This window comes from Ascaphus truei, chromosome 6, assembly GCF_040206685.1.
Source record: "Ascaphus truei isolate aAscTru1 chromosome 6, aAscTru1.hap1, whole genome shotgun sequence".
In the NCBI taxonomy this organism is placed as follows: domain Eukaryota; kingdom Metazoa; phylum Chordata; class Amphibia; order Anura; family Ascaphidae; genus Ascaphus; species Ascaphus truei.
In genome coordinates this window covers 135,375,893-135,390,352 of record NC_134488.1, presented here as the reverse complement: position 1 = coordinate 135,390,352, position 14,460 = coordinate 135,375,893, and the positions used below count along the sequence as shown (strand labels likewise).

Here is a 14,460-nt window from a genome sequence, read left to right as displayed (position 1 = left end):
GGGAATAAGTGCTTCAGACATAAAAGTAACATTTCGGGAGAGGAGTCCCTGCTTGGAGGAGCTTACAATCTAATTGGTAGGTAGGAAGAACATACTGATACAGCGGCCGTTATTCGACCAAATTTCAAATCAGTTCTTGTTTTCTCTGCTGTATTCCATGCGGTATTAACTCCGCATCACTGCATTCATGCCGCGTTCACGCAACCAGGCACTCGCGGTTGATTTGTTTTAATTTAATGGTTTCGGATTTCTTTGGGTGCAATTCTTCGCGTATCCGCCAGGTGGCAGAAATTAATGAATTGTATTGAATTGTAATGTGATTAGTACTGTGCTACTGTGTCGATTTGTAGGTGTTTAAAACAGATACAAACCAAGTCTATACATACAGTGGTCCATTATTCATTAAACAATAAAATTCTTCTTTAAATTCTAAGAAAAGAAGCACAGGAGCGCACCAAGGTAAGGATGAATGTAATATGTATTAAACAACAAAGCAATAAAATAACTTACATGTAAGTAAGAATAAGTATGTGTCCAAGTCAACAAAATGTTCATCAGATCGGCACCAAGGTAAGTCAAACAGGGGGGCAGTTGCAATTCTGCTCATGTGGTGGTCCCGCGTGCTGGTGCTCACTCCGTGGTACTTGCTGCAAAGATTGCCTCCGCGTGTATGTGGATAGTGGCGTGGTATGCAGAGCGTGTGCGCATGTGTGGGAAAAAGGCCCCCTGTAGACGTCTGTAGAGGCCGGTTGGGATGGAAGATCGCGACCGGAATAGGTACACATTGGATGAGGATATTAATGAAATACAAGATAAATTGATTACAGTAGAACATACTAGTGAATTTAAAGAATAGGATACATTGTTACAAACTAAACTAGATACCATTTTAAAGGAAACTGAGACTAATAAACTTAAGAAATTTAAGAGAGATGAAGAAGACTATTTAAAAGGGGAACAAAGAAGCTGGAATAAGGGGAGACATTTTAAAAGGAATCTAGACAGATCAAATAAGAAAGGTAATTATCATTACAGAGAAAAAGAACAGGAGAAAGATAGAGAATATTTACCCCAGAGAGAGACGTTAGAATCCCATGAATCCCGAGAAAGGGGTGGAGCTAATTTCACCCCCATTAATCAACAAAAAAGAGAGAAAAGAGAGACATCGGAAGAAAAAGGAAAAATCTCTTAAAGGTAGAAGGGAAGAGGAAAGGGAGAAAAGAGAGGCAAAGAGAGATGATCAACAGGAAAGATCAGAAGTTTTTTTAGGGGCAGAGGTTCCTTCAACACAATGGGAGACCAAAAATCGATATCTCCCATTAGTGGAACAGGAGTCCAAAAACCTAAAAAGAGGAAGACCTTTAGAGGGAGCAGAGGTAGAAGGAAAGGAACGAGAACACAAAAGAAGTGAAGATAAATGATAACATTTTTAATTTAAGTTTTACTGTTCTGTCAGAACCCCAGAGGGACGTTATATCTAAGGGGTTATCTTTTGCACCGGTGAGAGGCCATAACAATTTTGACCTCTGCATCGATGCAAATAAATATTTTAGAAAATTGACCCTCAAACGGCATTTTCTGGGAAGAAATTTAGAACCTAAGATTGATGTAGGGACCCCATTGGTGGTGCAGGAAGAGAGAAAATTTGTTCACACAGACGTGAAACCCAGATCCTCATTCTACCCCCAGTTCGCCAAGGGGAATAATTTAGAAGTATTCTTCAAAATGATCACTAGTGATTTTGAAGATTTGATGAAGAATCAAACCAAAACTAAAGATAATCTCACTAAAGGGGAAAAAGATGCACTAGGGGAACTGGTGGAGAATGATGATCTGGTTATCAAGCAAGCCGATAAGGGGCGGGGGGGGGGGGGGCGTTGTCCTTATTGACAAAGGAGATTATGCCAAAGAGTCATTACGCCTCCTCGAGGATAGAACTACCTATATGAATCTCAGGTCTGACCCATTAAAAGAATATACAGAACAATTAAAATGTCTCTTAGATAAGGGAAAAGAAATTGGCATTCTTAATGAGAAAGAATACAACTTTTTATATGAAGAGAAGGCAAAAATTCCAATTTTCTATCACCTTCCCAAGGTTCACAAGAGTGTAGTCAATCCCCCAGGCAGACCCATTGTCTCGGGGATTGGCTCACTCACAGCGAATCTGTCGATGTACATAGACAGGTTCCTTCAAAAATATGTAACCAAACAAAAATCATATCTAAGAGACACAATGGATATTCTGAATACACTAAATGAGTTGAAATGGGAAGATCACTACATAATGGCAACATGTGATGTTACATCGCTTTATACGTCTGTACATCATGACAAGGGTTGATCTGCTATTAGACATATATTAAGACAAGACAGTGAATTGCCAGAAAGTCAGGCAGATTTTATCATAGAAAGTATACAATTTATCTTAAATCATAATTATTTCTGGTATGGTGGAGAATTTTATTTACAAAATTGTGGAACGGCAATGGGTACAAGTTCGCCCCTAGTTATGCCAACCTCTTCATGGCGGTCTGGGAGGAAGAGTCCATCTGGCCTGTGGAGGGGGGACCTGGGGTGAGCCTGGTACTCTGGCGCCGTTTCATCAATGATGTGTTTTTAATATGGAAAGGGAGTGAAGAGGAACTTGATAAGTTCTTTGATTATATTAATACTCGAGGATATAACTAACACATGGAATTTGAATTTTACAAGTTTATTCAGTAGGGAAAAGATCAATTTTTTGGATCTAGTAATTTACACGGAAGAAAATGCAATTAAGACCAAAACTTTTTTCAAAGAAATTGACAAAAATAATTACATTTTGAGATCAAGCAGTCACTTACCTAGATGGATGGACAATGTGCCACTAGGACAATTTAATAGACTAAAAGGGAATTGCACAGACAGAGACCAATTTTTACAACAAGCATATTTTATTAAAACTAGATTTCTGGAGAAAGATTATGATGAGGGGATGTTGGACAGAGCATTACTAAAAGCAGGCTGTAGGAATAGGAGTGATTTGTTGAAACCCAGGGTAAAGAAAAAGAAAAACGATCAATTAGATTTTGCATTTATTACAGGTTTCAACAAGGAATCAAAAAAGATTACTAGGATCCTGAACAAGCATTGGAACATTTTAAAGAATGATCCTATATTAGGAAAAGAAATTCCAGATAGACCCAGTGTTTTGTTCAGGAAAGCTAATAATCTAAAAATCAACTGGCACCCTGTGCACTCAGACAGAAGAAAACCAGCCCAAATAACTGGCTTAGTCACAATATGGGATTTTATGGGTGCAAAACCTGTAGGGCATGTCAGTTTAAGTCTCCCATCACTGCGAGTTTTATCTCTAATGTCACAAATGAAAGTTTCAACATTAAAACCTGTCTTACCTGTAGATCGGATCATGTCATATACTTACTTGAGTGCCCCTGCAAACTTCAATACGTGGGCAAAACTGCTAGGCCAATCAGAATAAGGATTGTGGAACATCTAAGTAGTATTAAACGACAAATAAAGACGCACAGTGTATCTGATCATTTCTCAATATTCCATAAAGGAGATCCAACAGGTTTTAAATATACAGTTATTGAACAGGTCAAACAACATTGGAGAGGGGGTGACAGAGAAATAGAGCTATTGAAGAGGGAATCTTTTTTGATCCACCGATTGGGCAGTCTCACACCAAGGGGACTAAATATGGAGTTGGACATTGTGCCCTTTCTGAAATTAATTTGTTCTAATTCTGGCTTTATGTCTCCCCTCTAGGCATCATATCCCTCATTGTGTTATTTGAGTCTTAGGGATTATTTATCTCCATGTGTTCATTGGTTTAGTTTCCAGGTGTTAGAATATTCATTCCCGTCCTATTAATATTTCAATATTTCATTATTACCACCATACGAGTTGTATTAATTATTAATTGTTTAATTTAATTTTATTAACAATTTGTATAAATATGTGTTTTAAAATATGTGTTCTATTAACATGTCTTCCTCAACTAGAATCCATTGTATTAGGATTTTAATATATGTGAAAATATCTATCTGAGCCTTTCCGATTTAAATATTACCCGCATTTCATTGTTTGCACCTTATTCTCTTATGTACCTAATTGTATCTTTTTCTCTTGTATTGATTCCTAACTTTGTGCTATTGAGCGAGTAAGATCCAGCATTTCACATTAACCCACATAGCGCTTTAAGGAACAGTTGTTTCGCATAAATCAATTAGCAACCAAGCTATATAGTACGCAGTGTAATCTTGAGACTTCACACTCCTGACGAAGCCGTGATTACGTAGCGAAACGCGTTGAGTGGGAGTCTTTCTTCCGGAGCAGTCTGGAGAGGAGTCACTGAAGGTCCAGCCCACACCAACCGACGAAACCGGATCTGACGTCAGACGCCGAGCCGTGCGGTGACGAAGTTGAGCAGAGGCAGAGACGGAGGAGCGGGGAAAGTTGCGGGATGGTGAGCCAGCTGGCTGCTGATATCCTCTCATACACTTATTAAGTGTGACATGCCCGATTTTATTCTTTATATTGTGAGTGCATTATTTACTTAAATAAATCATTATTATACCTTGGTTGAACTGCGCTATGCAAGTTTGTTCTCTCTCTTTTACCTGGGACTTACCTTCCTGAGTACCTGAACCACCCTGACGATTGCTACACTACACATCCACCACTGACTGAATGTCAACCCTGCTGTTTTGACTCTTACATCTTATAAGTAGCCATTCTACAGGAGCCAAGATTTTGGAAACTCATCTTCCCCATTTCCAGCTCCACTGCACTTAGATCTGTTTTATTTGTGTTTCTTCCCCATGCTCCCCCTGGATTTCGTGTCTACTGTGGATGGGCGATGGTGCAGGTTTGCTGGGGTTTCCCAGGAGAGCAGCATCGTGGACTTGTTGGGCTTCCACTTGCCTTGCGTTGTGTGTATGGCAGCAAATGTCTTCTTGACATAATAAGGCCCAGGGTTCTTAGCCTTTGGAGTCTTTGGAATCTTTATTCTCCTTTTGTTTTCGCTTTGGTTTTATCTAGGAAACAGATGGATGAATGCACAATGCAGTAACATATCTGGACAAGAGCAAGTTCAGATAGAGATCAGCGTGTGGGTGGCTATGCAATTTGTGTCACCTTTTATACACTGTGTCCCTATTTGAATTTTTTCTCAGGCATGAACACGAGCTGCAGGTATTAAAAGTGGGCGTACTGGTAGGTAACAAGCCCTTGAGTTTCTGCTGCAGCCAACAGGAGGGTGTTTTATTTTATTTTGTAAGTGTTTTGTGTATTAAATACATTTTTGAGGTCTTTTACCTGCCTGTTACTTTTTTGAGAGGCAGAATCTGAGCGGCAGTGGAACCTGGAGCAAAAATAAACCATTGATGAGCCTTGACTTACACAAGGCCGTGTAAGTATACTGTTTATACATATATATTTTTTCCCCATCATATGTTTTCCCCATCATTTACCCCCCAGAGGAAAAAATTAGGAGTGTGTTTAAGAGAGGGGTGCACCCCTAAGTATCACATGGGTGTGTTACACACAGTCCAGGGATCACCAAGGAGAGACCAGAATCCCATGGGGAATAACGAGAAAGATACCATTTGGAGATTGTTCTCACACAAGGCTGTGTGAGTATATAGGATTATATCCCTCTATCCCTAGCTAGTATGCCATTGACTGTGGTAGATGTACCCTTGTGCATTTATTGGTGTCAGGTAAGTCTGGCTATTTTGTACACCAGATTTTTTCCAATGGTAATTGGGGTATTATTCTCTCATTTCCTACGTCCATTTTCCCCCCACTATTTCAACGAGACTGGGGGAGAATCCTAAGAAGTAAGACAAGAAGGCTTCATATTGAGTGGAAGATGGGCGACATCATTCCCTGGGGGGATCAAAGACAAGAAACCTCTGAGAAGATTGTACTCACACAAGGCCGTGTGAGTATTTGAGTTATCGATTATATTTATCCTGCAGTCACGTAGAATGCACTGAAAAGAGTGCATTGACTGTGGTCCTGTGGTACCCTTGTGCGCCCTCGAAGTGTTAGGTGAGTCTGGATAAATTCGAACCAGTCTGCCTTTAATATTCACTTTTATTATTTTGGAGATGTATTGTTATTTTACATATATTGATTATTCCATTCTGATCGGCGCTCCCCTTGTGTCTTTTCTTTCTACCATTGTTTGCGGGGAACGAGGAACGTTTCCCCACGAAAGGGTTCGAGCAGCGTAAATTGGACTCCAGAAGTATATACTTAACATAAGTCGTACGAGCGGGGTCCTCTCATACGGTAATATGGATTCGGTATTTTATATGTTTGGGTTCAAATTAGAATCCCTTAAAGGGAGAGCGCCCTAGTATTGTTTATAGTACAGCAGGGCCCCTGGTATATGGCGGGTTCCGGAAAGCGGATCCGGCGATTTTCACTTCTGCGCATGCGCAAACAGGCATTTTTGCCGTTATGTGCATGTGCAACCTATGGTATCCTCACATCCTCACATACTGTACTGTATATAAATAAGTGACTTACAGCAGTGCGGCCTACAGTAGTTTTACAGTTATACAGTTATACTGTATATAGTTTGACAGTAGTTACTGTATAGTCCGATATTGTGAAATACGCAATGCCTTAAATTCACTTTCATGCACTCATTTTTTTATTTTATTTTCAGTACCGCAGCACTAAAGGAAGGGGGGGAGGGGCATGTGTAAAAGTATTGTACTGTGTGTGTACTGCAATAGGCTGCATTTTACACAACCCCCCCCCCCCCCTCTCTCTCTCCATGACAAAAGAACTACAGAATGCAATCAATGCAGCCATTACGAAGAAGATATAAGGCAAGGTAGTAAATGTGGAAGAAGAGGCGACCTACTGTATTTTTGTATTATTCATTAAACAATTAAATTCTTCCTTCTTTAAATTCATGATAATCATTTGAACCCCCCACCCTCAGAGACAAATTACAGTAATATACTGTACAGCACAGTATACATTACAGTACAATTACAAAGGAAGTGATTGTAAGAATGGGAAAAATGATTAACGTATCAAAAAGATGGTTCATACAGTAATGGTTTCTTAAAATCTGTCCTTCGATAAGTCGAGGAAAAAAAAGGGATGTCTCCTGTATTTATTTATTTTTTCCCCTACTGCAGACTTGAAATTCACACTGAATGTGTGGGGGGGAAGGATTCGTTCCCCAGTAAGGGCTTATCGCACGTCCACTTGCGCATGCGTGTGTGAGCCCCCGTCTCAAGCTGACTCTCCAGTAGTTAACAGTTCATCAAAGTCTCCAAGAATTTTCATGAATGGCTCTGGGGGAAGGAGGGGGGGGAGGTGTGGTGTTGATAAGCGGTAGAATTAACGTTGTCTTGTTAGTTAGACTTTGTGTGTGAGGTGAGGGGGGTGGGATAAGCTGCTAAAAGTGTGTGCAGGATTATTAGTTCAGCGAAATCTTTTGACCACTTCATCAAAATGTTGTGACCAGCCCCCCCCCCCCACCCCTCAAATAAAAATCACAGTATACCACATTACAATAAGATTCGTCCTTCTTTAAATGCATGAGATTCATTTGAACCCCCAACCCCAAAGACAAATTACAGTAATGTACAGTACAGTATACATTATAGTACAATTACAAAGGAAGTGATTGTAAGAATGGGAACAATGATTAATTTATCAAAAATATGGTTCACATACAGTAATGGTTTCTTAAAATCTGTCCTTCAATAAGTCGAGAAAAAAAAGGGATGTCTCCTTAATTTATTTCCCCCCCTATTGCAGACTTGAAATTCTCACTGAATGTGTGTGGAGGAATTGATTTGTTCTCGGCAACGAAATCCTCCCCAGTAAGGGCTAATGTGCATGCGTGTGTGAGCGCCCCCATCTCAAGCTGACTCTCCAGTAGTTAACAGTTTCAAAGCCTCCAAAAATTTTGATGAATGGCTCTGGGAAACAGGGGGGTTTGGGGGGGGAGGTTATACACACATCACATACACGCATGCGCCTAAATGTGATGACACGCATATGCGTTTCAACAAGGTCCCAATGAAACATACACGCATGCACCTAAATGTGATGACACGCATATGACATACACGCATGCGCATAAAATAAAAACAGTATGAAAAGAAGAGCAAGCCTAGCAAAAGTATTGATTAATATATAATACATAAAGAAATGTGATGCGTTTCAACAAGGTTCCAATTAGACATGAGAGGAAAAAATATTTTACATTCGGAAGAAGCGACACTGTATTTTTGTATTACTTATTTTCCCTTTATTATCCTGTATATGTGTCCTCATATTTTAATCTGTTTGTGGCTAAGGAGCCTCAGAAAGGACTTATTTCCAATGTACTGTACACTATACAGTATCAATTTGTAACGTTAATCTTCAAAATACAATTACACACACACACTTGCAGAACAACAACTCGCTATTGCCCACTTGAGTTTCTCGACGGTATTGCAGACAACGCTAAAATGCAATTTTCTGAACCCGATAAAAACAATAGTCAACACGTGTCTCTAAGGTGGCATGGTTGAACAAATCATACATGGGTATTCCGATATACACAACGCTTGAAGAGGTCGATAAACGGCCGCTGTATCAGTACGGAGACAGTAGGAGGGAATTCTGGTAAGTGCGTCTGCAGGGGGCCAAGCTTTATGTATCATGTGTCTAGTATTATCCATGGTGCTACTTATATATTCTTTAAGCGAGTGTGTCTTAAGGTGGGTCTTAAAGGTGGATAGAGAGGGTGCTAGTCGGGTACTGAGGGGAAGGGCATTTCAGAGGTGAGGGGCAGTCAGTGAGAAAGGTTTAAGGCGGGAGAGGGTTTTAGATACAAAGGGGGTTGAAAGAAGACATCCTTGAGCAGAACGCACGAGTCGGGATGGTGCATAGCGAGAAATTAGGGCTGAGATGTAAGGAGGGGCAGAAGAGTGTAAAGCCATTTCACCCCGCTGTGTCATTTGACTCCACATTGTCATGGCGACGCATCACCAGAAATCACTGGAGACAGGGTAAGGGATATACAGAAGATTTGCACGCTCCCATTTCATTTAAATGTTCAAGGGTAAGCTCTGTGCCCCTGTTCCGCCCCCCCCCCCCCCCCAGATTACGCACCCCTGGGTTAGAATACAGTCAGTTTTAATTTTACTGTCATTCTGTCTGATTTTAGTAAACTATTTGTTGTGCTACGAGTGTCACAGATTGATGGGAAGAAGGTGTAACCCCAATCCTACCCTGTGCTCCCCCGATCAGGACGCCTGTCTCTCTATACTGACTCAGACCACTTACGGTAAGTAAGGACGAGGACATCAAACATTCTGTGTACAGCACATCATGCACTGTCAGTGCGGTAAGAAAAGTATTAGTACAGTAGTATTATTGTAATTAGCAAAAGTATTAAAGTTGCCAAGGTAACATGGTACAAAGTTATCATACAGAAATACCAGGATTGCTCAGGGCTAGAGTCTCTACCTGGGTCCCAGGTTGTCCACTCACCCCCCTATCAGCACCTCTGAAGCCCCCCCTATTTCACCCCGTCTCTCACACTCTTCTCACCATCTCCTATCTCTCTCTCTCACTCCTCACCCGTCTCCTATCTCACTCTTCTCCATCTCCTCCCTCCTCCCTCCCGCTCTCTCTCTATCTCTCCTCCTCTCACACATTTCATTTTCTCTCTCACACTATTATCACCCCTATCTCTTTCTCCCCCCCTACTCTCTCTCTTTCCCCTCTCTTTCCCCATTCTTTCTCTCACCCCTATCTCTCTCTCCTCACTCACTCCCTCTCTTCCCCGTTCTCTCTCACCCCAATGTCTCTAATCACTCGCTCTTCCCCGTTCTCTCTCACCCCTACGTCTTTCTCCTCCCCCCCCCTCCTCCCCTCTCTCCCTCGTTCTCTCTCTGTCACCCGTATGTCTCTCTCCTCACTAGCTCTTTCCCGTTCTCTCACCCCTACAGTATATCTCTCTCTCCTCCCCCTCTCTTCCCCGTTCTCTCTCACTCCTACGTCTCTCTCTCTTCCCCCTCTCTTCCCCATTTTCTCCCATCCCTATGTCTCTCTCCCCCGTTCTCTCTCTCACCCCTATGCCTCTCTCCTCTCCCCATTTCTTATGAAAACAAAAACAATAAAAATGATCTCTCTCCCTGTGAGTTTTTGGGCAAGAGGTTTGTACATCTCTAGTGGTTACTCATTTCCCAGAGATCCTAAAATATCAGAGACACTGCTTTATTCACTATTGTCTTCTCAAGCATTCTTGAATGTGTGTATTATATTTTATTTGGCCACGTGTGACCCCATCCCCGTCCCCCCCACTCCCAATAAGACACAGGGGCCTATTCAGTAAACTTCAATAAGTGACTTATCAACAGTTTTGAGCACTTTTGTAGTGAATTTGCATGTGTAGCTATTCAGAGAGCTCAAATTACATGCCAAACTGGCTACAATACAACTTCCTCCGATCAGTAACCCTTCCGCTCAGACAGACCAATCAGTAACTCAAAAAATGCTCACACTTGCATTTTTTGGCAAATAAAGCTTTTCAGGTAGCTCCGCAGATTCTGATCTCCCCGGGATGGTTGTTTTGGCCTCCTTGGAGGGATTAACTGTCACGGGAGACCAGGTTTATTAAGACCTTTTATACCGGGATAATATGATTGAGCAAAGCAAGGAGGTAAAATAAATTGTAATTTATTCCAGGAAAAGACATGTAGACACAATGGTTCACAATATGCAATAGAACTCACACTCACTGGGGATCTGGGCTAATGAACTAAACTTTCCTAGTCCAAATGGCTACAAAATGAAGTCTGTACGAATCCTTTCCAATCACCGGGAGCTACTCACAAACGTCCTGGAACTCAATTCGGCATGCAGTTCCTGCCGTGACCGCTACGTTCCGATTTCAGAACTTGGCCCCTGAAAAGCAGCACTTACAAAATGTCTTGCCTTGAGATTTCTGAAGCTGGCTCGCGTCTATTTCTCTCAAATCATCTTTTTGGGATATTGAATTTGCCGCTGATGGTTTGGCGCTTTGAATCTGAGCTCCTGATTGGCTGCAAGGTTTCTTATAGGTTTTGGAGTTCTATTCACAAAACACTACAGCCAATCAGCGGGTGGGAATTTCTCTGCCAGCCTATCACCAATTTGCTGGTACTCTGAAGCCGGGAGGGCATCGATTTAAATTCTGCTAAGGGGCATGCACCAAACTGGCACCTCTGCCTCTTAGCATATTGAACCCCACCCCCTAATCAGCCAATCAGGAGGAGCGCCAAACCATCAGCGGCAAATTCAAAGATGCTCTGTGAAGAATAGACGTGAGCCGGTTTCAGAGATTTTGACTCAGAAAATTGTATTAGTCCCGCTTTTTGAGAATGTAGCGGTCGTGGCTGGGATTGCGTGCCGAATTGCATTCCAGGACTTTCGTGAGTACCTCCTGGACATTGGAAAGGGCTCCTACAGAGGTAATTTGTGACAATTTCGTTTAAAGGAAGATTTTATTAATTAGCCCCGTTGCCAGAAAGTGTGTTTGCTATTGCAAATTGTGATCCATTGTGTGTATGTCTTTTCCTGAAATAAATGACAATTTATTTGACCTCCTTGCTTTGCTCAATCATATGATCCCGGTATAAAAGGTGTTAATAAACCTGATCTCCAGTGACAACTCTCTACTCTTAAAAGCCTTATCCCTGCCACACTGTAGAAGCCTGACTTTACATTGGGAACACAAATAAAACTACACCGCTTTATCACAGAGCTGGTGCTCCCCCTCAACCCCTATACCAGGGTTGAGGTGAATGGAGCATGAACTGGGCACCCCCCCTTACACTAGGGACCCCTGTACCGTTCTGGGGATACCTTGATCCCCTATGCCCTTTTTACCTTTCTGGTCTGTGCTTAAGCAGGGAATCCTGGCAGTGAATCGCAAGAAAGTGTCCAGGGTAGGATGCACTGTGCATCAATGTATCCGAGAATCCTAACTGATTCACGGGTACATCTATGGGGTATCCCATAACTCGGGTTCCCCGCAACATAGCCACAATCTGAAAGACTTTCTACGCAAATCCCACCCTGAAACTCCTAGCCTAGCAATCTCTGCTTGCTGGCACTCCTGGAAATGCAAAAAAACTAAAAAAAAGTATTGTCACATAATTTACACACCGTCAAAGTAATGTATATATGACAGTCAGGTCCAAGAGCTGACACTCTAGGACCCCAAAACAGGGCTCAGGGGCAACCAACTGGGCCTAACCTTTATTATTGAGTCTGGTTACCCCTCAATGTCACATTAACCACCCTTACCTTAGCGGTTACAATCTGTAAGGTAATGAAGGGGTTAACCCCTCCTACAAGGGCTAAACACCTACCCTGGGGCAACCAACCCCCTCTATCACCATCACTACAAAAGAATTGGCAAAAGTGCTTATAGCGAATTTGCCCATTCAAAACAAAACTCTCCCCATTTCATCCATTGATTGTCACTGTTGTCATCTATGTCGTCAAAGAGTCACAGATAGCCACATTGGCAGCAATGGCCACTGCTTCCCTCCTCCATATCTGGATAATAGCGCATGTGGACATTATATAACCCAATAGCCAGCATATAGTAAATTAAAGTTGTACTTTCCCCTGCTAGGATGAAGGCTGTCCTCATCTTCAGCCTTCTGGTCCTCTTTGTCCTCCAGGTCTTCCATGGGCAGCAGCATTAAAATAAAAAAATTAACGACTGGCCACTAACCCCTTAATTAGCTTAGCAGTTTTTAACCGCTATTGTCATTAAGGGGTTAACCTCCTCCCGCTACCCACCAGGGAGGCAAATATATATCCACTCCTAGTTGTACCTCTACTATGGCAAAGTATTGCCAGACACTTGGTTGTGGATATGTAAAAGTACACTCCGGCAGCTTAATTATCAGACACTTTGTTATAGACCACCCAAATATCCCAAAGAGTGTGGATATGTGAAAGTGCCCTCCTGGTTATACCTGTGTGGAGATCCCCCACATAGATGGAGTATAAAGTGTGTAGCACTATGTAGAGGGTTGATACATGTTATATATATGGAAAGAAAAAACAGATAATGTTGCGCTAATTCCTAAAAAAATAATATATAATAAAAATAACCAGCTGGCTGCCTGCAATATAACACTGACCCCAGGTCAGGTAACAGATCGTGAAAACAATTTATATCTATGGCGCTCAGCTTAATTCAAAATGATTATACATATATAAATATAAAAAGGATATATACAACGAGTAATGTAGATGCTGGCAGGTCCGATAATATACTCCACGTGGGGATGATCAAACATGAAACAAAAAATAAAAATACATAGTGTAATTCTGTATATCACTTGGTGAACACTAAGGACAAACAGAGAAGACAAATGCTGAGAACAACAGGTAACTCTATGAATATAAAAAACACATTAAATATAACACAATGAATACAATTAATAAACACAATATAAAAATGAATAGATATAGGGTCCCACTGGTACAATCCTGCTGGGACAGACCTCTGCAGCACTCTGTGCTCCGTAACACGGCTCGCTACACGTGTACCTAAGAAGTCAGTTGATCGCCTACAGCAGATTCGCCAATCCCCGAGCCCGCAATAATGTGGGGATGCTATGCGCAGATTCGTCAGCAAGGGCGTTCAAATCGGGAGTAGGTGGGGAACTCGGCAGATGGTAAAGCAGCAGTATGTGGGACCACCCTACGATTTTCGGAAGGCCAGGCTTCCTTCCTCAGGGGTGTATAAATGATAATAAAGTTCCTGTGTGTCCAAATACTTATAGTCCCAATTTAAAAGTGCAGTATACCAAATAAAGTCCTGGACATGCGCAGTAGAGATATCTCATCTGCTTGGTATCTCAGCACAAGACAAACATATAACAAATGACAATAAAGACATGATTAAATACAAAATGTACTACATAATTATAACAATGTTATATATATATATATATATATATATATATATATATATATATATATATATATATATATATATATATATATATATATATATATATATATGTATGTAGCGGTCATGTAAAATGCCTACAGTCATCTCTCCTGCTGGCAGCAAGGCCTGGTAAGTGTGGGCATGCCAGCAGTGATCATGGAGGTTTTCCCTCACACCCTGGTGGGGTGCCCTGTGTATGGATGGGACTGGTCACATGCTCTGACTCCATGGTTAGTGATGTCAGAGGTGTGTCAGCCTCAGAAGTTACATAAGGCACAGCACGGTGACTAACAGTTAGTTGAGGAAGGAGTTCAAGTTCTTGCAAGGTGTTTGCAGAGTTCAGAGACTAGTGGACAAATTATGTTATAGTAGCTGATATAGGAGTCTGTGTCCAGGGACCTGGCACAGAGCAGTGAATCCCTATTTTAGGAGACATACCTACCAAAGGGAAGCGGCTGGAA

At 41.6% G+C, this 14,460-nt stretch overlaps 1 protein-coding gene across 1 annotated transcript in view; it reads left to right on the top strand.

Moving 5' to 3' along the window:
* Positions 1-12,742, top strand: part of LOC142498173 (uncharacterized) — a 40,580-nt gene extending 27,838 nt beyond the window's left edge. The window contains exons 6-7 of the mRNA XM_075606683.1: positions 9,203-9,322; positions 12,714-12,742. Coding sequence (XP_075462798.1) covers positions 9,203-9,322; positions 12,714-12,742 — 149 coding nt within the window. The remainder of the gene's footprint in view (positions 1-9,202; positions 9,323-12,713) is intronic.
* Positions 12,743-14,460: the final 1,718 nt, after the last annotated feature.